The 23,833-nt window shown below is 43.7% G+C and overlaps 1 protein-coding gene across 1 annotated transcript; it reads right to left on the reverse strand.

Annotated features, from left to right (window-relative positions):
• Positions 1-1,057: 1,057 nt before the first annotated feature.
• On the reverse strand, positions 1,058-7,848 carry TTR (transthyretin). The gene is made up of 4 exons (XM_082699129.1): positions 7,645-7,848; positions 6,429-6,559; positions 4,425-4,560; positions 1,058-1,310 (listed from the first exon to the last, which is right to left on the reverse strand). The coding sequence occupies exons 1-4, from the start codon at positions 7,711-7,713 to the stop codon at positions 1,203-1,205; spliced, it is 444 nt and encodes a 147-aa protein (XP_082555255.1). The 5' UTR covers positions 7,714-7,848; the 3' UTR covers positions 1,058-1,202.
• Between the last annotated feature and the right edge of the window lie 15,985 nt (positions 7,849-23,833).

Genomic DNA, 23,833 nt, shown 5'->3' on the forward strand with positions numbered 1-23,833 from the left:
GCAACACAGTGGGGAGAAGACCATACTTTCTCTCTTCCTCCGGTCTGCGGACTGGGTGCCCTTGGAGCCACAAAATAAACAAACCTGGACCCAGAGTCATCGTTTGGAGGAAAGCCAACCTGGGGATCACTAGACGAAGAGCTCCTTCATCGGACTTGGTGTGAGTGAGAAATAACCTGTGGTTTTGTGAAGCCGCGGAGTTTGGGACTGTTCTTGTGGCAGCGCAACCAGCCCACCTTACGACCTCCTACCCGTCAACACGCTCAGTCTCCATCTGTTCCCCCAACTCACCGCGTTGTTTCACTTTGTCTGGGCCTTGCCATCTCTGCTCTCTTGACCTGGAATAACTCCTCCCTTTCCTAGCTGGTAAACCGCCAAGATTCAGAAGGGAAATTTATTCGGCGTCCTTGCCTGACTTCTCCCGGCTGTTTGCGACGCCCTCTTTCCTCCCATCTCTGCGCCTTGTAGCCTAGCCTCGGTGAGATCACGTTGACATCGTCATCTTCTGCAAAATCTGTGAGCTCTTGAAATGCGGGCACTAGATCTCGCTCTGTATGTTCAGGGCACCTAAAATAGCACTTGGCATGGAGGGTTTCTCAGTACATGAATTTTGGATGAGTCTAAGTGAACTGGGGGTGTGAGGGTTCTCAGATAACATCTTCTAGTCAGCTGACTATGGGCTGCCGTTGGTCAGAACCAGATAAGAGAGCTTGAATCACTGCAGAACTGTCCCTGTACAGCTGGGCACTGCTCTCAAAATCAGAAAAGCCCTCAAAGGGAATGCACAGAATAAAGAAGTGGGTCCTCAGAATTTGTCTTTTGCTATTCATCGAAGGTTAGAGGACATGAAAGCTCTCTTTTTTAGAATGTGTGTGTTTAATGACTACAGACCATGTCGAGTACCTGTTTAGCTTGAAAGACATTGGGAATTGGAACTTCCATCCAGAATTCAGCCAGAGATTTTTTTTTTTTAGTGCCTTTGCTTCTCTCTAAAATTCAATTTTTTTTTTTTGAGAGGACAATGGGAGAAAAAAGTGAGTTCAAATGAAATGAGAAGTGCTTTAATTGGAATGTTTTATTGTCTCTGTCCAAGTTTCTAGCATAGCTTATAAAGTGAAAACACTGCTTTAACAAAAATGGAATACTACTGGTCACACAAAACCCTGTCCTTTCTCCTTCAAATCCGCCCAAGGAGGGGCCCCTCATTCTTCTGGGTTGCTGACAAGGGCTGTGGTGGAGTAGGAGTAGGGGCTGAGCAGGGCTGCAATGGTGTAGTGGCGGAGGCCAGAGTCGTTTGCTGTGAACACCACCTAAGAGAGAGCACAGACAGGGGCCGTTTCTATCAGAGCCTAGAATGTGAGTCACCAAGACGGAGACTACTGAAAGTCCAGTGCCAAGCAAATTCATTTTATTTGATGGTTTCTTTTTCTGGAACAGATTGAACAAAAGGCAAAAATCCAAATATGCAGGTAAGACTCCATGGGAGACTGGCGCAGCTTTTGGAACAAGATTTCTTTCCCAGGCCTGTGTCATTGGGTCTATGTCTCTCTCTCTTTCTCTTTCTCATTTTTGTTTGCTTGTTTTTGCAAATTCATAGTAAAAATCAGGGTGGCCCTAGCCTGACTGAGGGAACTCACAGAAAGCCTAAATGCTCTTGTCCATTTTCTTGGTTTTAGAAAAAAGAGAAGAGGTAGTAATTGTCATTTGGTGGCCAGACAAGCAAAGAGAGGTGACTGCCATTCTCACCACCCACCAGGGACCCAGAACTGTAGAGCTGGCAGGGAATATTCTCCCCATTTTAGAGATAAGTAAATAGAGAGATAAGAGATAAGTAAACCAGACCTCTGAGTTAGTGTTTGGCCCAAATTTATACAGGACAGAGCCAGGTTAGAAGTTAAGGCTTCTGTCTCCAAACCCAGAGATGTTTCTCCCTCTATTCCTTTGCATTTTTTAACACAAAGAACAAGTATGTGTTTATGTGTATAACTGCAATATAGAGTAAAAGTGATATATGGTTCTAGTTACAAAAGCAGAGTGTGGAGGCTCACGTGAGAATTTTGAAATAGACACATGGGGGTTGGAGCTCATTTGAGCTTCATAAGCTGTCCAATTGAACAAATTGTTGACCAAAGTGGTGTTCTGGTCTGTCATGTACTTCGGTCAGGGTTAGTAGGGCTTCTGAGACTCAGGGACTGGAATAGTCTAGATGCCAGAGTGAGACAAATAGAGAGGAATTTGGTTGGGAGAGAGATGGGGGATAGTGAGGAGGTCTTTATTATTTGTTTTGCATATAGGTCTTGGGTTGAGTTTTGGACCCATCATGGATAAACATGGCTTTTTTCCTAATATGGAAAAAGGAAGCCTTGGTTGTTTGGAGACAGGAGGAAAAAAATCTGATTGAACCATACTGAAAATAAAAATAGCATGAGGGCAAGAGGCAGTGAGAATCACCTAAGAATCTCTGAAGGAGAAAAAACATTCCTTAAAGGCCAAGTGTCTAGAATCATCTAGAGAAAGCTTCTTCCCTCTAACACTGACATTGTTCTCCAGCTCAACTTGATTCTTCCTCAAAACTGTAAATGGCATAAGCTGTGCTCAAAATCCCATGAAGTGAAGAGGACTATTAGTTCCACAGGAAATTTTCTACTTTCTTGGCAAGAGTAACAAGGTGACCTGGGTCCCTGGCAAGGGAGGAGGGGCTGATGCAGATAAACAGCATTTGTTTGGGAGGTCTTGATCAGGAGAAGCTGGTAGGGGAGGAACTCATGGCTGGACCCATCAGCACCAGCCACTGAGGAGAGGCCCCAGGACTCATACTTTTCTGCCTGCCCTTTCTCACCCTCCAGATCCATGGGGCTGATGGTCCTACCTAATATGTCTGACATCAGTCCCTCTCCTTCTACCCTCAGAGCAGGAGTTAGTTTTCACTTATGAATTTCTAACATTTAGCAGAAAGTGTAGACACATAGAAGGCTTTCATTTCCAAAGGTAAGTTGATTTAATACTGAGAGTAAGTAACAGACAAGGAAGCTAACACCTAATGACTAGGAGCAACCCATGGTGGGCACTATGGCCATGACTCCTCTCATTAGGAGGAGCCCACTACAGACAAGGGTTCCAAGAAGCCTGATCCTGTGTTCCAGGGTAGAGGCTGAGACTCTGCGAGCAAACGTTTTGTGGTAGGCTCCTCTAAGCCCTGCACGATGTAAACTAGGCTCCTTGTCTTGCTGCCAAGACTGAGGAGGAGCAGTCAAAGGCAAGCCTCTTAGTAGATGGGGAGCCCCAGCTCCCTGGATGACTTGTGAGCCCCAGAAGTCAAACAGGCTCCTATGATTTTTCTGGTAACACCATCTACCAAAAGAACCGTTTGATGTCAATTGAAAATCTCATCCATGACCAAGCCAGAAATGATGGTTCTCTTTCATGCTGAGCTATTTTTCTTGCAGTTATTTGATCTTTGACCCCAACCAGCATGTCTGGATTCTCTTTCCGTGACAGCCATCTGGTTTAAATGACTTAAGGAGTTACAGGCAAGGAGGAGGTGCCAAGACTGAGCCCATGAATAACTCAGAAGTTCCCACTACCTCATAAACAAAACATAGAGTGTGAACCAAGGGTTACAAATGTGGCTTTATTGTTGTTTTTAGCCTGCTTTCTTATAGTAAGAAAGCTGAGGCACACCTGAGGCTAAGCCCAGCCTGGGCCCTGGTGGTCATTATTTCTACTTCCTCCTTTACTAGCCTGGGATTTTGGACAAGTTATTTCACTGTCCGTTGACTCAAATTCTTCCTCTGTAAAATGAGGCTAATAATAACAGCCATGATGGGTTGTGGAGGAGGACTGAGTAGGTTAAATATAGAAAAGACAGCAGTCTGGCACGTGAGGTATGATCAACCCCTGTTATTTATTGTGCTGCCATCACTATCTTTAATTTGTCATCTGTATGGGCATTACCTCAAATCGCTTCTCCAGACCTCTGGGAGCCAGAGGTGTTTTGGAATGAAGTGGGTTTTTGCTTTTTTTTCTTTCAGATTTTAGAGAAGTAAAGTGGCACATCTATGTTTCATTACATAACACCCTGGGTAGGGTCTGGAGAGCTTCTAGTCATCCAACACATTAGCAGTTCTTCGGCAAGCGAATATTCCTAGTCAGTGGAATTAAGAAAGATACTAAGGAGCGTCGTGTAAATTCAGGTCATGTTACTAAGTAAGTTTCCACCAAACTTAGAAATAAACTTTTCTCTTCAGAGTTTTATACATTTCTGGCTGTAGAAACCGAAAAGGGGATCTAAGCTAGTTCCATGCTCTCCTTACAACATTTCCATGGCCTGTGACATGCAGACTGGGCATTGCCTGGGATTAACAACAACAACAAGAACACAAATAAAATACTAAAAAGCAACCCGAGTGCCTCTACGCTCTCACCTCTGCATATTCATGGAATGGGGAAATGCCGAGTGACTTCCAGTACGACTTGGTGTCTAATTCCACCTTGTACACCCCTTCTACAAATTTCTCAGCAGTTGTGAGCCCGTGAAGCTCTCCAAGTTCCTTGGTTTTCCTAGAAGGCAAAAATTATAGGTTAAGTTAGGCATTAGGGGAACGAATGCCAGGGCAAGGTGACACCACACGCGCACGCGGGCGTACACAAACACACACACAAATCACATATGTGCAGTGTGTGTATGTGGGGGGAAATACATATATATAAATATACATATTCAGCAAAGGGAGAGAAAGGAAAGGCAAAATTCTAGTAACTGAAATTTACTGAGAAGAAATTTGTCAGAAAGATTTCAAAACTTTATTCTAGATTTTTCTAAGGAGAAGAGAAGATATAGGTATAATGTTTCACCTCAAAAACAGGCATTGCAATTCAGGGTTGGTGTTTGGGTGAAAGTTCATAACTGCCCCTGGAAGTGACCATGAGCCTCCAGGACTTTGCAGGCCCCAAGACACCAAGGTCTTACTCCTTTCCCTCCCAGCATGAGGTTGGCTTTCAGAGTTGGTATCACTTCAACACACGGGGGAACCCCGAAGCATGATAAGGCACCTGTATCTGAAATTATTTGCGTGTTTAATCTCTTAAATACAAGGCAACTCCTTTTAAAAAAATAACTAAGCCACTTCTATTACTACATACGTACCAGCTCCATTACCGATGTTAGAAATTGCCCTCCATTAGACCTCAAAAACTGACAGATAAAAATGGAAGTTGTCTTTACTAACTCTGATCACTGCTTTTCCACCTTTCTTCTTTTCTGGGAAGAAAAGATTTTCTTTCTTTCTTTCTTTCTTTCTTTCTTTCTTTCTTTCTTTCTTTCTTTCTTTCTTTTTCAGTCTTGTCAGAAGGAAAAAACATCCACATGAACATCCGAATGTTTGGTGTTTATTCGATCTCTTACTTAGAATATTCTCTTAAGTACTTTCCACATTGTGCTTGGCATTTTAGATAAACATAAATGAATTCACAAATAAACACTCAGTTGAAACCACACCAACAGAAAAGGTCTTCCCAGGGATGGGTGAGGAATCATAATGCGGTTCTTGGGATTCAATTAAAACCCACAGAAGTTTTCCTTTCTGGAGACATAAGCACTTAGCAGTATCGTCTGGTGCTGAGGGTTTCTTGGCTACTCATTCACACAGTGAGTTGGTTTAGGTTTACTAATGTGCATTTTCTTTGAAATTCTTGCTAAAGGAGGTGGGAAACCACCATGAAAATTGGGCAGTGGCCACAGAAGGTAAGAAGTCACTGTTGCACCTGGTGTTGGGTGATTGGTCTGGGGTTGGAATTTGCTTATGTGCCTTTCTTGTCTGTGTCCATTCCTTACTGAGTGCACGGCCTCCAGCCTGGCACAGACTCGGTGCTCCATGTGTTCTGGTTAGACACAAGCGCTGAAGTCTGGAGGGTCCAGTTAAACTACAGACACGCACCTTGTCAGGGCTGTCCCTCAGTTCCTTTCCTTTCATTAATAAAGTAGCTCAAATTGCACTTTTTGCCTATAATTCCAAGCCAAGGACACGCAGCTTGAGTGTTTGGCAAAGGCACTGGGAAATCTGTGACACCCTTGAAATGGTGTATACATGTGTGGGGTGTGTGTGTGTGTGTGTGTGTGTGTGTGTGATTTTTCTGGGTTTGGAGATCATAGAAGATTACCTTCTTAAAGTGGTCTGTGACTCAAGAAGGCCGTGGACCACTACTAGAGAAAGAGGGGGTGCTGGCTCCTCCTTTTCCTTTTGGTCTGTCCCTTCAGGGCATTCCAGGGGAAGCAAAACAAGAGCAGGGCATCCTCCCCATGACCTACTTGACCCCTGCCTGCATTCTTTGGCGAATGGCAAATGGTATGAGGCACTCTCTCTAAGAAAAAGCAGGAGAATGAGCAGCTAGAATGAGGTTCCCAGGTCCGGGCTGGTTGGGCAGCTTACCCAGAGGCGAAGAGCTCCCAGCTCTCGTCAGCAGCCTTTTTGAACACTTTCACGTCCACGTTGACAGCAGGGCTGCCTCGGACGGCGTCTAGGACTTTGACCATCAGAGGGCACTTGGATCCACCAGAGCCCTGCGGATAGAGAAGGCCAGGGAGAGGTCAGCAAAACCGATCAGAATGAAAAGGTCTATTCTTTTTCTTGTTTTTTATTTTATTTATTTATTTAAGAGAGAGAGAGAGCAAGCACAAGCAGGGGGAAGGGCAGAGGGAGCAGGAGGCTCCCCGCTGAGTAGGGACCCTGATGTGAGGCTTGATCTCAGGACCTTGGGATCATGACCGGAGTCAAAGGCAGACCCTTAACCAACTGAGCCACTCAGGCACCCCTGGAAGGATCTATCCTTTATAGGGTTCGAAATCTAAAACAAGGCAAGATGTACATGCCAGTTCCATTTCCAGCAATATAAGTGTTGCTAGGTAATGAGCTCCCCTTCTCCATGTCACACAGACGTGATTGTTCCCAAAGCAAAGCTGGTTTATGCTTCTGTCCCCTATGATCGGCTGGGGACGTGCCTAATGAATTTTAAGGGAGAAAAGAGGCCCCCTGAGAATAATTGCTTTGTGAAGCCTCGCTATTTGAGTGGAATTACTGAAAAGACGCCATAGGCCCAAAGAGTGAGTTTCTCCCTGAGAACCCTTCAGTCCTCTGTTGCTGTTGTCATTCCCTCTTATTAGTTGTACAATCCTGTCGGACTATTTCATGACCCATTTAATAGTATTAGTTAATTCTTCCAGAGGACTTAAGAATTCGGTATTTGACTAGAAGGTTTACTGCCAAGCCTTTCAAAAATTAATCAATAAAGACATTTTGATTAGCTGAAGGGAAATAAACTTTATAAAAAGATGCATTTCTGAAATGGTAGCTTCGCGAAGATCACGTCTTTATTTCTACCATCTGAGGAAACAGAGCGGAGGAGCCAGGCCCCGTAACCCCAGGGCACCACAGCAACAGCGGGACACAAGGGTTCCAGCCCCCGTTCAGTGAGCTCTGCAGAACTTGGCTCATTTTGAAGTTCGACTCAATGATATTTAAAAGTCGATGCGGGCTACCCTTGTCCTAGTAACAAAAGGCGGCTGGCAGAGCTGAAAGAATTCATTTCTACTTCATCTAGCGGACCTCAGGGTCTGTATAAAAGGACTTCACAGAATCCAGCACTCACCGCAAGGCCAGCCTCTGACACAAGTACCAGTCCGGCGAGGCAAAGAAGGAGCAGACGACCAGAAGCCATCCTGTCAACAGTGCGCCGGCCTGTGAGGTGGCCGCCCCCAGCCTGGGCCTTTTATGCGCCCTTCTCCCAAGCCATGCCGCTGATCCCTGCCAACTGACTACAAACCTGCTGATTCCGATTATTGACTTAATCAACAAAGGGAGAATAAGTAACTCACACAAATATGAACCTTGCCTAGAGAGATTAGAGCGTAGGAACATTAGCTCTATGAAATATTCTTATGCCTGATGGGTCAATGGCCAGCTAGATCACCAAAACAAAACACACAAAACCAAACAGTCGTGTTCTTCTCTCCACTTGGCTGGAGGTAGCTGCATTCTTGGGAATTTTCTTTTTTTTTTTTTCTCCCTTACAGATTTTTATGCATTTTTCTTTTTTCCTTTTTCGTTTTCTAGACGTCTTGTCTCTTGTTTTAGATGTGAGATGCAAGTTGTAATAATTTATTTCACATGGAATGATGTTTGGCCTCACAGGGTTAAATACAGTACATTAGAAAAACATCAGTGCACTTGGTAGACATGTCCAATAATCAAAAAGAAAAACTCTTGACGGTGCTTATATTTTAAAAAGCCTATGTTTCAGCCAAACTAACTCATCTGGAAGCTTTGCTTACTCAGAATTTCTCCACCGGTTTTTGTGTTCTTCCCAGACAAGGTTCATCTCAACCCAAGAAATGATATGTTTCAAACTGATATTAAAGAACCTGAAATACAAAAAAACCAGATCTTTTAAAAATTAATATTATTTATTTTAGAGAGAGCGATAGCATGAGTGGAAGGGGCAAAGGAGAGGGGGAGAGAATCTCAAGTAGGCTCCGCACTGAGCAGGGAGCCCGACACCAGACTCAGTCCCACGACACTGAGATCATAACCTGAGCTGAAACCAAGAGTCAGTTGCTTTACCTACTGTGTCACCCAGGTGTCCGGAAAACCAGATATTCTTACTGTTTCTCCTGCATGAATGTGCAGAAACATGGCTACCCAGCTGGTTTTTAAATCTCAAGAATCATAATCTGGGACACCTGACTGACTTGGTAGAATATGCGTCTCTTGATCTTGGGGTTGTTAGTTTGGGGCCCATGTTGGGCTTAGAGTTTATTTTTAAAAAAGAATCACAATCCAAATTTCTTGAAGGAAGTAGAAAGGATTGTAAGACCTGGAAGTTATGGTTGACAGCATATTGTCTTCCTCCTCCCAACTTACACGCCCAGAAATTATCACTATTTGATGATTCATTGATCAAGTTTCCACTCGGGTACATGAATGTACACATATGTGTATGTGGCTTTGTTCATGGATTCTTTAAGACAGGTTTGTCCTTACAGGGACATGCAGAATATAGACAACAATTTTGGACAAATACATGTCAAGGATAGGTTGCGTCTAGAGCAGCGAGGGTTGGGAGAGCATTCTCACAGCTGACAGAATCAGGCTGAAAAGAAGTTGGCAAGTGATCATGAAGGAGAACAGCTTTCAGGGAAGAGTGGAAGGACAGGGAAGCATTTCAGGAATATGGAAATGAGCAGGACACTTGGGGGGGGCGGGGTCATCACAGGAGAGTAACCAGAGCAAATCTATTTCTAAGCATAGCTCCAAATGGAATCTTAGAGCCTTAGAGCCTGGCTCTCAAGTGGTACAGGAAAGAGTTTTGAGTTGGCTGATAGATAACCTGAATCATCCAGTTCCTACTTCCACTGCCCCATTTCCAGGACGAACTTCTTTCAGTTATTGAATAACCTCAGATACTCAAGCTTGTGCATTAGTAAAATGGAAATATCTTTATAATATACTTTAAAGGGCCTTTCTAGTAGCTTTTAATATGAGAGCATATAAAAGCTTTTTGTAAACTGTAAACCAGTGCTCTGGTGTCAAGGATAGTTATAACAATTTGGCTCAACATCTCTGCTAAGGAGAAGACCCTTTCTCTAACGTTTTTTATATATTGTCATCCAGTTTTCTCTTGACTTGTTCCCGTGGCTCAGAACTCAGATGGAAGGCCCATTTTCCACTATGAAAATACTTGAAAATTCTCTTATATCCCAAGTCCATCTTCCATCTCAGCATTACATTCTGTTGAAACCGAAAACTGTCCCCTGTCGACACTGTGAACTGGCCATCCCGGGCTGCCACTAGTTTGTAGACATGGTATGTATGGGTTATGGGATGTTTCTTCAAATATTCTGAAATAGTTGCTAAAATTAAAAGTTGAGACACATTGCATAAAAATTTTTGTTTCTGGCTTCTCTGGAAAAATCAGAAAAGATGGCAGCTCTCAGCCCACATTCACACATTACAGTGGGCTCTCTCTCTCAGACATCACAGTGCATTAGGCCTCCCTCCAGCTCTCAGACTAGCTGACATTTCTAAGCAGCACTGTCAGGCTCAAGCTTGGTTCTTTCCTTACACATGCCCTTGTTTGTCTCATCTATTTCTTATCTGGCCTCTTGGCAACTTGGGTTAACCATTGCTGGTCTTCCAACAGCCATTAAGATAGTGAATGACAGCTCGGAGTTTTGTTTTTGTCTTTGTCTTTTGCTTTGCCAAACAGACATTCTCACTTCTTTGCTTGATTCCTTTTCAGACAGTTTCTGGAATCCTTATCACCGAGAACTTCTTCCTCTGACATACTCCCATTGGCCACTGTTTCTCTTCAAATGTGGTTCTCTGATGGGGACACGGGAGCCAGATGGGATCAGGCCAACAAACAGGACTGAGACCATTATTTCCCTTGGCAAAGGCACTTCACTGCCAAGGGGACACCCTAAGAGCATTTGTCCCAGAGCAGCTATGAACCCCTCATCATAACACTACCCATTGTGACCTGATAGGCACAATGATCTCAAATCACCATATATTATCCACTGTCCTATGCTTTTATTATGTATAAATTTTATCTTATTTGTTTTGCAGCTTTATGGAGATATACTTGACAAATTATAAGATATTTAAAGTGTACATTGTAGTGATTTGATTAATGCATATATTGTGGAAGGATTTCCCACCATCTAGTTAATTAATACATCCATCATCCCACATGTTTTTACCTTTAAAAAAAAGATTTTATTTATTTATTTGAGTAAAAGAGAGAGAGTGAGAGAACACAAGTGGGGGGAGGGGCAGAGGGAGAGAGAGAACCAGACGCCCTGCTGAGCATGGAGCAGAACATGGGGCTCCACAAGGGGCTTGACCCTAGAGCCCAGAGATCATGACCTGAGCTGAAGTCAGATACCTAACTCACCGAGCCACCCAGGCGCCCTTTATCTTATTTATGTGTGAGAACGAGTAAGTTCTACTGTCTCAGCAAATTTCAGTTATACAGTGTACTATTATCAACTAAAGTTCCCATGGTTTACATTAGTCCTTAGACTTTATTCATCTTATAGCTGAAATTTGTACTTTTATCAGCCTCTTATTTCCCTCACCTTCCAGCCCTGGCAACCACTTTTCTACATTCTGTTTCTGAGTTTGACTTTTTTTTTTTCTTTTCTTTTTTAATTTAGATTCCACTTATAAGTAATACAATGTAGTGTTTGTCTTTTTCTGTTTGGCTTATTTCGCTTAGCATCATGCCCTCTAGGTCCATTCATGCTGTCACAAATATCAGGATTTCCTTCTTTCTCGTGGCTGAATAAAAATCCAGTGTATTTACATACCAATCTTATTTATCCATTCATTTGTCTTCTGGCACTTATGTTGTGTCTTTATGTTGGCTATTGTGAATAATGCTGCAGTGAACATGGGAATGCAGATGTCTCTTTGATATTCGATTTTCATTTCCTTCAGATATGTATCCAAAAATGGAATTGCTGGATCATATGGTAATTCTATTTTTAATTTTTTGAGAAACCCTCATACTATTTCCTCTAGTAGCCGAACCAATTTACATTTCCAGTAACAGTATACAAGGGTTCTCTTTTCTCCACATTCTGGCTCATGTTGTGTATTTTCTTTTTTGATGATTATCATTCTGGCAGGTATGAGGTGCTAACTCATTGTGGTTATCATTTATAAATTTTAACCTAAATATGGGAACCTATATTTATGTCTTCCTGTTAGTTCTATTCCCCCAAGCCATCTTATTGACACCATTTAATAGCTGATTCCGTCATTCCCTGCGTTAGTGTGCCCTCTAAGCCTTGTCCTTGGCTGCTTGGACTTGCTTGCCTTCTGAACTGCCATTGATCTGGAAATCATTAATAAAATTTGAATTTGAACACGACAAGGAGGTGGAGGGAAAGCAGAGTCATGCAGAGTACAAGGAGCAGCTGCATTTGATTGTTGAATCAACCATAAATTTGCAGAGAGAGAGGTTATTTTTAACATAAAGAGAAAAACGTTGACAGAGATCTAAAGATCAAAGGGAGATGGTCTAAGGTAAATGTAAGAGAGCTCAGGAGAAGGAGCTTTCAGTGCCTTTTAGGTGAGGGGAGAGCAAGGAGGAAGGAAAAAGAGAAAAGGAGGGGAAATGCATTCTCGGTCAAAGGAACGCTTGTTGGACCAAGTGGCAATGACTAATCCAAGAAAAATCCAGTGTTTCCTGCCTGAGAGGCAATCTGTGAGGATGACTGAGGGTCACTTGGGTAAACACAGGCACCCTAAGATAAGAGGGCCTGCCTTTCCCCTGTTCCTTTGAGTTTGTGAAAGCTCTTTGAGAAAGATGGTTACATGGGATCACCAAGAGGGATGAGTTAAGGTCAAAGGTCACCACATTCCTGGAGTCCTAAGTGGTTGCTGTAGAAACTGTGCTCTAGGGCAAATATTAGGGGCAATAAGGATCCATTGCCCAAAACAAAGGGTGCGTTATTGAGACATTTATGCTACAATTGTCTCTTTTCTTAGCCATATTTTGTTTTTCCTCCCATTCTGACCATGGGACTATAGTTAAATGTTTAGTTGAGGTAAAATAGACTAATTTGATGACAACATTCCTCTTCCTACTACAGAAGACGTGGTGGTTAATGGAAGGGCCTGCTCTTAATTTAAGGTCCTTCTGCTCTCTCCCTTGTAACGAACAAACTTACCAATATTTTTAAAGTACAATAGATTAACTCTTTTTTTCTTCATTTAGTTTCTGAGGGTGCCTATGAAATGCTAGCCAGGGGGGTCTGTTGACCCTGAAATGCTTATTAATATTATTGCAAGTAAGCTGATTAGCCAGAGTGGAGAGTTGGCTGGCCAAGTGCTTGGAATGGGCCTCCGTGGAAGCAGTGGGGGTGGGGCTGGACCCTGGATCTTTGCGGGGGTAGAGAATTCAATTCTGTTAGTTCCTCTCAAAGTGAATAAGCCCTGTGGGTTTGATTAAAGGTAAGCAAATCATAAAAGATTCATTTTAAACCATAATACCAATTTAATTAATAGTCAGATGCTTGCTGAGTAAGCAAGGAATTAGAGCAAAGGAACTTGACTGATTCTTTGAAAACATTTTATCCAAACTACTGTTGAGACTAGAAACATTTCTTTACTTCACCATAGAGTATGCTTTTCTGGCGCTCAAAATGCTTGTGTCCACCTTATCTGGCATGTCTTTTCTCAGGGATTGCTGAATAAGCACTAAAAAGGGCTTTTCCTTTGTCTTCCCTTCTTTCACTGTCCATATGGACAACCGTGCAGGTAAAGGCAAACATTAGCTAGGACACGTTAATTAGACCTCATTTTATTTTTTTATTAATTGTAATTTTAGTTTCACGGTTGAATCTCAGGGCCCAGCCTTGTTGGGAAAAACAGCTGGGAACTTCCCAGTATAAGAATTTTCCACAGCTCTTATCCTGCATGCTACCATATTTGGGGACTGTATCATGGAAAGCAACAACCACGGCCTCACACCAAGTTAGAAAACTGACCCTGTCTCTATCTGGAGGACTTCAATTTACCTTACGTCAGTAGCCCAGATGATTCAAAGTCAAGAGACCCATGCCTAGGGCCAAGTTCATATCTGTCCTAGCAATTACACATTTGTTAAGGATTTTATCCATAGGTAGTTATTAGATAAAGTTAGAGTTTTGATTTCTGGAGCCACTCAAAGTTCACCCAGCCCTTCTTAGGATGGAGAGAGGTATAGACAGGAGAGAGGAATCCAACTGGAGATTTCCATTCTCATCTAGCTGCAGGTTTTCTTTGTGTTTCTGTTTTCTTCTGCAGCTCTCATGTCCCTGGTATGGCAAAACAAGCCTGAGATCGCATATCCCTTGGATGGGCCTGTGTGACCATATCCTGTGATAAGCAAGAATCAGGGTATGTCCCGATGGAGAGATAGGATGGAACAGACTACTTTCTTCTCCAAACATGTCTTCATGATTGCCTGATAGCTTAGCTCAGTTCACCAAGAGACTGCTCTGGGGCTTGGGTCCATTGTTCCAGCTAGAATTTAAAAAGATTTTGTTACTGATTTTTTTAAAATTTATTTTTTATTTATTTTCAGCATAACAGTATTCATTATTTTTGCACCACACCCAGTGCCCCATGCAATCCGTGCCCTCTATAATACCCACCACCTGGGACCCCGACCTCCCACCCCCCGCCCCTTCAAAACCCTCAGATTGTTTTTCAGAGTCCATAGTCTCTCATGATTCACCTCTCCTTCCAATTTCCCCCAACTCCCTTCTCCTCTCTATCTCCCCATGTCCTCCATGCTATTTGTTATGCTCCACAGATAAGTGAAACCATATGATAATTGACTCTCTCTGCTTGACTTATTTCACTCAGCATAATCTCTTCCAGTCCCATCCATGTTGCTACAAAAGTTGGGTATTCGTCCTTTCTGATGGAGGCATAATACTCCATAGTTATATGGACCACATCTTCTTTATCCATTTGTCCGTTGTTACTGATTTTTTTTTTTCTTAACTCACATCGCCTCTAGAATCAGCTTAGAATCATCATCCAGGATTCGTGGCTCAGGATCCATATTTTGGTGACTTTTATGTATCTTTCAATTTTAGAAATATGACTAATATAAGGATATTTTCTGTTCGTCAACTGAATAAAAAACAAGCAACTTTTGGGTATCTTCTGAATGTGTGCCATGCACTAGCCATCACCATGAGAAATATCAAGAAGCACAAGTTTCAAAGTTGCTTATAATTGAGTTATTTTTATATTTTATTTTTTTAAAGACTTTACTTATTTATTTGAGAGAGAAAGAAACAGTGCTAACTGGGGGGGAGGGGAAGCAGAGAGACAGAATCCCTGCTGAGTGAGGAACTGGACGTATATGGGGCTGGATCCCAGGATCCTGAGATCGCAACCTGAGCTCAAGTTAGATGCTTAACTGCTGAACCACCCCAGGCACTCCCTCCAAGTTGCTTGTCATTTAATTATTAAGAAAATATATTTGCCATTCAATGGGAAATAGTTGAAGAGGTAGGTAATTATTCAGAGAAGGAGGAAGTCACTTTCAGGCTCACGGAATGCTTCTGTTAAGAAGTGAGATTTAAGCTTATCATCAAAGATAAATATAAGCTCGGTAGGAGAAAAGGAGCAGTGTGTGAGATTTCTATCCCATACAAGTAAGGAAGCCTTTGAGGGGCAGATGTTGGACAGGGCAGAAGGAGAAGTTAAAGGCATGCTTGCTAGGGTACACAGAATAGAGGAAACTTTGAAATCCAGGATTAGGAACTGAGCATCTGATGGAAGCATCTGTTTTAAAGGGCTAGACAGGTTAAGACCAGGAATGAGACAATGGAACAGTGATAGAGAAAACAGAGCAAGCAGGTCAGGAGAGGTTGGAAGAAGTCCAGAGCCTGAAGCCTGATGGAGTCTGGACTGAAGAGGATTCTGGATGCTTGTGCTTCTCCGAATTTTCCACTCCTGTAAGAATGATAAGATCTGTAACAGTACTTAGGGTAAGTGGAAAAGTCTGTTTCATTTGGAGGCTATGAGCCTAGTGAACCCAGACCCCAAGCCTTACCTGGCAACTCCAAGGGCAGAGGGGAACATCCCTGTACAACCTGTACACTGCATTTGTTGTGCATGGATCAGAAATTTCAGCAATGACATATTGAGACCCAGTTATAGGGGTTTGGTTATATTTGTTGTTGCTAGTACAGATTTTATTGGGCCCTTCAAGCCTGCTTTGTGAAGGATAAGGGAGCTGGTCTGAGCACTGAGTTGGTGGGACAGAGGGCCATGGAAACCAGAGTGAGCCCAAGAGCAGAAGTGGAAAAATATCAGGTATGGCCTGAGGACGAAGGGTAAAGTCATGTCTACTGTACGGAAGATGGCTTGTGTAAGCCTAAACAGATGAACTAGAAACACAGTTAGGAGTTCGATTGTGCAATCTCTTCAGTGCTTTCCTGAGAAGTCTGAGTTTTACTTAGACATGAGAACATAAACTCTCCCGATAATTTTTGAAAATCTTTATAATGATGTTGTTTCCCATCAAATGGGCAAATATATTTTCTTAATAACTAAATTATAAGCAACTTGAAGTTCCCACTATGTTGGGACCTCTTGGCTCACCTTCAGATGTTTGATTATAGTGAGCCTGGGACACTCTGCCTCATGAGGTCAGTGAGTTCATTGTCACTAGGAGGTCCATGGGAAAGCTCACTGGCCATTAGTCACAAGTATCCATTCAATGTCATTGACTTCCTTTGTAATCCTCTATATTTAATTGTATGCACAATGAGGTTAAGAACTCAGGCAAAGAGACAGAATGAGTCCTAGTCCAGCACCGTGTGGCTGTAATCTAATGGAGTTCACTGGCATACATGGAGAAAGAGATTGGTGGTCATCCTGGGACTGGTTAGTCATGGATGGAAATTGTAATGTTGGCTGTTTAGATGGAAGATTTGTAGTTTTATGGACAGGATTTCCCCTGGGGTAAAGAAGAGTGTCCTGGAGACACTCCATGGAGATAGAAGACGTGTTATTCATCCTGACCTATGTACCATTGGGTTTGTTGTGGAAATCACTACTCTGAAATGTTTATTTACACCTCAGCATTTGTGAGCTTGGTCAACAAAAGGCCAATCTCTGAGATTTTAGATGAAACAGTGGTTCCAAGCTTCCACAGTTGACTTTGGATGTTGGTTGGCCCACGTGAATTGGCAATTTCACCCAGGTAATACCCCTGAGGGAGAAGGCCAGCTGGGCTTCACGTGGAAAACGGACCTCCTGCAGTGTTACAGTAGTCATCAGGCTGGCGTGGTGTCACTGGTTTAGAAGGAAGGGACACTGTTCAACAGACAGAGTTAAGCAGGAGGATACCAGAGGGATAGGGTGTTGAGGAAGATGGAGGGGTATAAATGATTTTCCATTTTAAAATTTCAGAAGATTAGAGAGTGTCTCTCTGACAGAAAAGACATAAGGCAGTGAATAAAAATAACAGTGTAGTAAACCGAAGATCTTATTTATGGAAGGAGAGCATTTGCATATTTAAAGGCAGAGGGCAAAGAGACAGTTCAAGTTTAACCCTACTCCTATGGCTCTGTAGCAACATCACTGCTCATCCATTTCCCATGCAATCTTTTCTATAAGCTCCTGCCAAGCTAATCATCTTAATGCATACCTCTGATTACATCACATGTCTTTTCAAAAGCTTTCTCTCACTCTCCATGGTCAGCTAAATAAAGTCCAATGTCCTTTGTGTGGCATTCAGAGATGGGCAAGACTTAGCTCTTCTCCATTGTCATTTATTGCTGTGGTTCCTCAAACACCAGCTGAGCACTGGTCCTGCCACCTGGGACCTGCCACCCTGTGCCCTTCTACCCCCTCCTTGTCCATTCTCCTGCAGACTGCTAATTGCCTGAGGGGGCAAACAAAGCTCCCAGAGGTTTTTTAGTGTGCAAAAGGCCACCCTGTATGGAGGATGAGGCTTGAGGCAGGAGTTTTCAGAGAAGAGGGAGTTTTGGGAGCCTAGCAAAGTGCTGGTGAAGGCCATGGTCACGGAGAGAAAAAAAACCAGATGAAAGCTTATGAAGGTAGAATTAAGGGATTGGTGCCATTAGGAATGGAAAGTGAATGAGAAGGAAGAATCAAGGGCGACTGGAGTACTTTATTTTGAGAAGTTATTTAGGTGATCAAATTATTTACCATTACAGCTAAAAATATGAAAGAAAGTGAGTCTAGTTTGGGGCATGTTGAGCTTCAGGGGTTGGGAACCAGGCATCCATGTCCAGAGTGTGGTTGGGAAGAGCCTGGGAGATGGGGCTTGGTGGGCGTGGGACTCAGGTTGATGCTGGAGACTCAGCGTCATGAGCATTCAGGTTGGATTCCAGCATTGGAGGTCACTGACAGCCATTAACAATGGAGGTTTGAGAATGGAACTCTGGAGTCAAACAGTTAGTTGGTGATAAAAGCAAGAAAAGCCTGAAACAGGTTTTTCCCAGGCAGAAGTTACTTCTGTCCTGGGAAGTGCTTTCTATCTCTTTTGAACATTTAGGACACTCACCAGACTTGTTGGTACTCTGTTGCCCTGTCTGGAAACGATAGTGCCTTGAAAGAAGAGGCAATACCTTTTTTACTCTGCATCGCAGTCCCTCGTGTGGAACATGACACACAGGAAATGTCTAATAAATGCTTCTCGAGTGATTCCATAAACAGACGAGGTCAATTCCAGCTGCAGCTTGGCTTTGCTTTTTCTCTCAGTGAATCAACACTTGCATTGTCTTCTCTGACTGATTTTCGCCATTTGTGATCTTGGTTGAACAATCTAACTGTCATTCGCCTATGTTCTGGGCTGCTCTGGCCAGATGGAACCAAGCGGAGTCTGAGCTCCCGCGTTCCTGATTGCACCCCCTGACCCCTACCTTTGTTTCCCTGCCTGGTCGCTTGGGCCCATCTTCACCCAGGGGATTTTCCATGGGCCTCTAACCAGCTTCTGTACTTGCCTGAGGATTCATTTCTTCATCTTTGTTGATGGACTCAAATCCAAACGTCTTTACTATGGTTCAGCACAACAGGTAGCTCCCCTGACGTTGGATTGCCTCTAGAACACGCACTCTAGAAGACAGCTTCACCTCACTTTTTAGTTAGCTCTGAACAGGTTGGGAAATGGGAGCAAACTGCTTTATTCTGAGTTGTTAAAGAAATCTGTGTCTTTGGGGTCAGGGGAGGAAGAATCCCTACCATACATCCTGGATCAGTGTTTCCTAAAGTGTTTGGTCTCAGACCAAGTGTGTCAGCATTCCCCGGGAGCTTGTTAAAATGTAAATTTTAGAGAGTCACCCCCAGCATAGTGAATTGGGAATTCTGGGAGTGGGGCCCAACCATCTGTTTTAACAAGATCTCCAGGTGGTTAGGATGTGCTCTGAAGTTTGGTACAACTCATGTTCAGGAGTGAGGTTGGGCCTTGGAGTCCAAAGTCTGGTTTCTTTAACAGCTCGGCCATCCCCTAGGTGGGTAACCTTGGCCAAGTTCCTTAAACTTTCCAGACCTCAGGTTTTGTTTTTCTTTATAAAATAAAATTTTTGAGTCAGTTGATCACAGATTGGAGTCATAGTGCTCTATGAATCTTTGAACACCACAAAGACAACAACACAAATTCTCATGGTGTCAGTTAACAGGGTAGAGCTTCAGGGCTGACTAGTTACATTAAAAGGGACAGGCTGGCCAGTGACCAGGTGCCTGCTGTCTTTGACCTCCAACCTTGTTCAGAAACAAATCCATTTGGCCAGGTGTCCATGAGGCAAATAAGAACCTCTTTGCCAAAGTTCTATGTTGAGAGAGGTTAAGCAAATAATCTATGACATATGGGTTCTATTGAGTCAGGGCCTCCTACACCAGTATAGAAGGAACTATTTGCAGATATCAGTTGTTTAGGGAGACAGATGCATGAACAATGATCAACAGGCAAAGGAATACCCAGATAGTGGCTTAGGGCTGCTTGCTGCTGTGTTTTAGTTACTTATGAATTCAGCAGAGGAGCTTGTTCAATGTGTTCTCAATTTAAGGAGTTTAAACTACAAGGTCACTCTGAGAATGAGTGCTGATTCTTCTAGAGAAGTAAACCATGTCATTAGCTGCCTGTATAGTCAATACAATTCCCTTGGAACACAACTCAGCTTCTATTCTTTTAATGCATATTCATGCCAACACTATAATTCTTCAGTTGGGACAAATGTCTGCATAAAGAAACAAAATGAATATATCCATAGCTTTATTGGAGTCACGTATAACCCCAGTTGGCCTTCTTCCCACTGTTTAGCCCTGAGACCTGCTCCAGAGTCCCAGTGAAGATAGCTCGGCTGTAGCTGCTGGAGTTGGATTAGCAGTTTTCCCAACAGGACAGTTGCAGCCACCCCCTGGCATTTGCAATCTCTTGTCCCCATTCCTGAGGGTCTGTGGGGCTGAAACCGGCTCCTGAGATAAGTACGCTGCCCCATCTGGCATCACACCCTTCCCCCAGAGTCCCTCACTCACATAGCTTCCACCTGGAGACCTCAAGACCTGTCGACATGGCATCTGTCTACTCACCACTCATTTCTAGAGATGGTTACAAATATGAGTAAATGGGACATGCCTACTCATAGTTCATTTTTGAAATCTCTTTGGTGGCCGGGCCAGCTGAGGAAATACTGATGACTCTCATGTGAAGGAGGCAGTTTGAATTTTTGGTGCCACCACTTTTTTTAAAGCCTTCCAGGTATCTCCCCACTCTCCTGCACTACGGCCCTTCTCAGATCTGTCCACACCCACCATGGCTGTGAGGGCTGCTGGGCAAAGAAGTATTTCTCTTGAGAGGCAGTAGGGTGGAGTGAAAAATTCATGGGCCTTGGGGTCAGGGAATCTTGGTTTGCATCAACTTTGCTACACCTTTTACCCGGGTTTGTTGACACAACCCAAGAGGCTTGATGTCCTTCCCTGTTGAGTAGTGATGTGACTGGCCGCTGTCCAGTAAGGTGCATTGAAGGCAGTGGTGGTAAGAGGCACAGCACAGTTATGGGCACACAGTAATTCATGATGTTGGTCTAGTTGGTAGAGGTGGATGGGGAGACCAGCATGTTTGCCTTATCTTCTATTTAAGCAATTTAATCTTTGACTCTGTTTGTTGTGGATACTCTACAGAGATGTTGGAAGCCCGTGGCTGTCTGTTTCCGGGCCCTAGCTTTTTGGGTAGGTATCATGGTTTCACAACTCAGACACATTTCATGTTTGCCCTGAGTGCCATCCCTGTTATCATCAAGTGTGGAAGTCCTGTCAGAACTTGGAATATTAGTTAACTTGGTGGTTGCCTCTTTGGTTCCGACACGTGTAGAAATGTAAGTAGTTATGAGGGCACTCAAGTGGTGTCTGATCATTTTAGTGGGGCTCACTGTGCTACATGGTTATCGCTCCAGATAGTCTGTGGAAATAAAGGGAGTGAAGCAAGGAAGGAGAGGAGCCCTTCTGTTTCTGTTGATGCCAGAAACATGATGAAGCTTGATGGTATCTCCTCCTCCCAGCCATGCAAGGATGGGACTCTGAATAATCAGCATTATGGAGGGACAGTGATTGGAAATCGGCCTCGCTGTTTATTGTCAGCTAAAATAGAACTGTTAAATCATATTGCTTAAGATCGTGGATCCCAGCAAATAGGTAAAGGGTGACAGTTGCATCAGTAGCATTTAAACTTTGTCCTACGCTTTGAGCTTCTGTGATTTCAGAAGCTTCTATTTGGCAGGCTCAAAAAATATCCATTCAAAGGAACTGACTCTGCAGCAGGCTGAGCTCAGAAATGGGGAATCTGGACCCTGGGCTCCAGTTAGCTGAATGTTGCCCGACTGGGGGAGAAATGCAGCCTTTGGCGTGTGGTTCAGTCATTAGAACCTTTTCTAATAGGACATAGAAATTCTTTTTTTCTTTTCACGTAAAAAAATTTCTTGCACCTGAACCTCTATTTAGAAAAAAAAAAATGTCTATGACAAAGGTTAATTAAAAGGCAGCCAATTATATGATCTCACTGATTTGAGGAACTTGAGAAACAAGACAGAAGATCTTAGGGGAAGGGTGGGAAAAATGAAATAGGATGAAACTGGAGAGGGAGACAAACCAGAAGAGACTCTCAATTTCAAGAAACAAACTGAGGGTTGCTGGAGGGGAGGGGAGTGGGAGGGATGGGTGAGTGGATGATGGACATTGGGGGGGGTATGTGCTATGCTGAGTGCTGTGAATCGTGTGAGACTGATGAATCACAGACCTGTACCCCTGAAACAAATAATACATTATATGTTAATAATTTTTAAAAATGCAGCATTGCCTCAGAAAGACTTTATATTTTATAAATCAAATGTGCATGTATTTTTGTAACAATGGTAACCCATTTCTGGACAACATAACCATTTCAGTCACGTTTAGTAGTTTGTGCCAAGGATTGACAGGTCCTTTGCCTGATCTACAAGGCCCACAGTGGGTGGTCCTAAAGAGGGGATTCTTGAGGTTTCTTCTGCTAATGCCCCATCCCCACCCCCCACACCCATCTAAGACAGCCTGAGGGCTGAGGGAATTCAGTGAATGATGCAGATCTTACTTATGGCAAAGCTGCAGACGAAGTTTCAAGTGTCACCTTGCTCTCAGGCATCTAAAACCTCTTGCCGGCAGAGTGTTAGGAACCAGGTTTACACACTGGAAACCCCCAAGTAGGTATAAAGAACTGGGTAGGAAGTTCACACTAAAATTGCCCAACATGCTCGGGAAAAGGAGAAATGTTGATGCTGGGTTGAGGGGTTGAAGAAGACTCCGTGAAGGGAAGCTTTGGGGCAGGCAGTGCTGGAATAAAAGAGAAGATCTGAAAATCCAGAAGAGACAGAGGATTGAGAGGGGAATTTCCACGAATCCTTGCCTCTCTGGACCACAGCTTCACCTTCTCAACGTTCCCTTCTTAGCTCTCCTTTCTTCCCTTATGCCCCCATTTTGTCCATCCTGCTAGTTTGGTGTCTCTGTTTTGTGGCTTGCTAGTACATCTGGCAGAGAATGAGGAGGGTTACTCTTCCACAAAAGGGTATACTGAGTCAGCCCCAGGATGCCCTATCCTTAGCTGGGAGGTTGCTTAAGATGGCATCCTGGGAAGAAGGGTACTGTGGAGCGTCCAGGGTCCAAAGTCCCCAGGCTCACTGTGCAGGATTTAGGACCCACAGGCACAGTGGCTCTGAACCCACTCTGGCTTCCTCTTGCTGCTTACTTCCTGGTTTTGCCCTACAGTTATGCTAGATGCTTCCCTCCATGCACCTTTTAAGCCACATCTGAGATTAAGACCCAAACCTCTGAGGCTGCTAGTCGGCTCCGACCTGGGCTCAGGAGAGGGGGCTGCTCTTGCCCCAGAGTGGCCTCCTTGCTTCTTCTGGAGCTTGTCTGCACACGCCCGTGACTTTCTGAAGAGGAATGGGCTTGGCAGTTGGGAGCAGCTAGGAACTGGGGAACAGAGGACATCCTTGGAGGCCTGGTACCACATTTGGTGGGATTCTTGGCTGAGATTTGCTATGCAAAGCCACCAACTTTACTTTGCACGCTCTTTTAATTTAGAGCTTGAAGTTTCTGGGAAAGCGGTATTAAAAAATAAGGTTTATCTGGGGATTTTGACAATGGTGGATTTCCTTTGAGAAGGATAATCTGGACATGAATGTGTGAGGCTTGCAATTTCAAGTCCACAGGGGGCCAGCCAGGTGAGTGAAAGCTGGGGGCTGCAAGGGAAATGACGTATGCACAAAAGGAGGCATGTGTCACCATTCAAATTCAGGAAAACTGAGCTTCTCATCCCAGCTTTCTCCTGACTCTAGGTCTGGAGCTGCTGGATCAGCAGGGAATGGGCAGTGAGAGGTGCTGGGAAAACACTCCTCAGGAAAGACAGAGCAGACACTCATTCCATGCTCTATTACTGGGGCATCATTGTGGCTGTGAACTTTGGATATTTGTATCTCTATTACCTTAGGGATTTCTCTTATTCATGAGCAGGATTCATTACACTCCGTTCTTGCAGAGAGCATCTCGGTAGGCAGCCACAGGTTATTGGGAAGTTGTTCCCATTATCTCTATGCCTCCTCCTGCCCCAAGTGGAAGCCAAGCTGGGGTCTCCCAGAAGTAGATAAGGGTAGCATGGTGTAGAGGAAAGAACATAAGCTTTGGGTCAGACAGCCTTGTGTTCAAACCCTGCCCTTACTACCTGCTGTGTGAGTGGAGACGTTTCCAGTTCCTCTTCAGCAAGAGCG

The sequence above is a fragment of the Mustela nivalis genome, assembly GCF_964662115.1.
Source record: "Mustela nivalis genome assembly, chromosome: 14".
NCBI lineage: Eukaryota > Metazoa > Chordata > Mammalia > Carnivora > Mustelidae > Mustela > Mustela nivalis.

Coding starts and splice junctions, on each gene's coding strand:
- TTR (XM_082699129.1), bottom strand. CDS start 7,713: ATGGCTTCTGGTCGTCTGCTCCTTCTTTGCCTCGCCGGACTGGTACTT. Junction 6,560..7,644: donor TGTCAGAGGCTGGCCTTGCG/GTGAGTGCTGGA, acceptor CTCTATCCGCAG/GGCTCTGGTGGATCCAAGTG. Junction 4,561..6,428: donor TGGGAGCTCTTCGCCTCTGG/GTAAGCTGCCCA, acceptor TTTGCCTTCTAG/GAAAACCAAGGAACTTGGAG.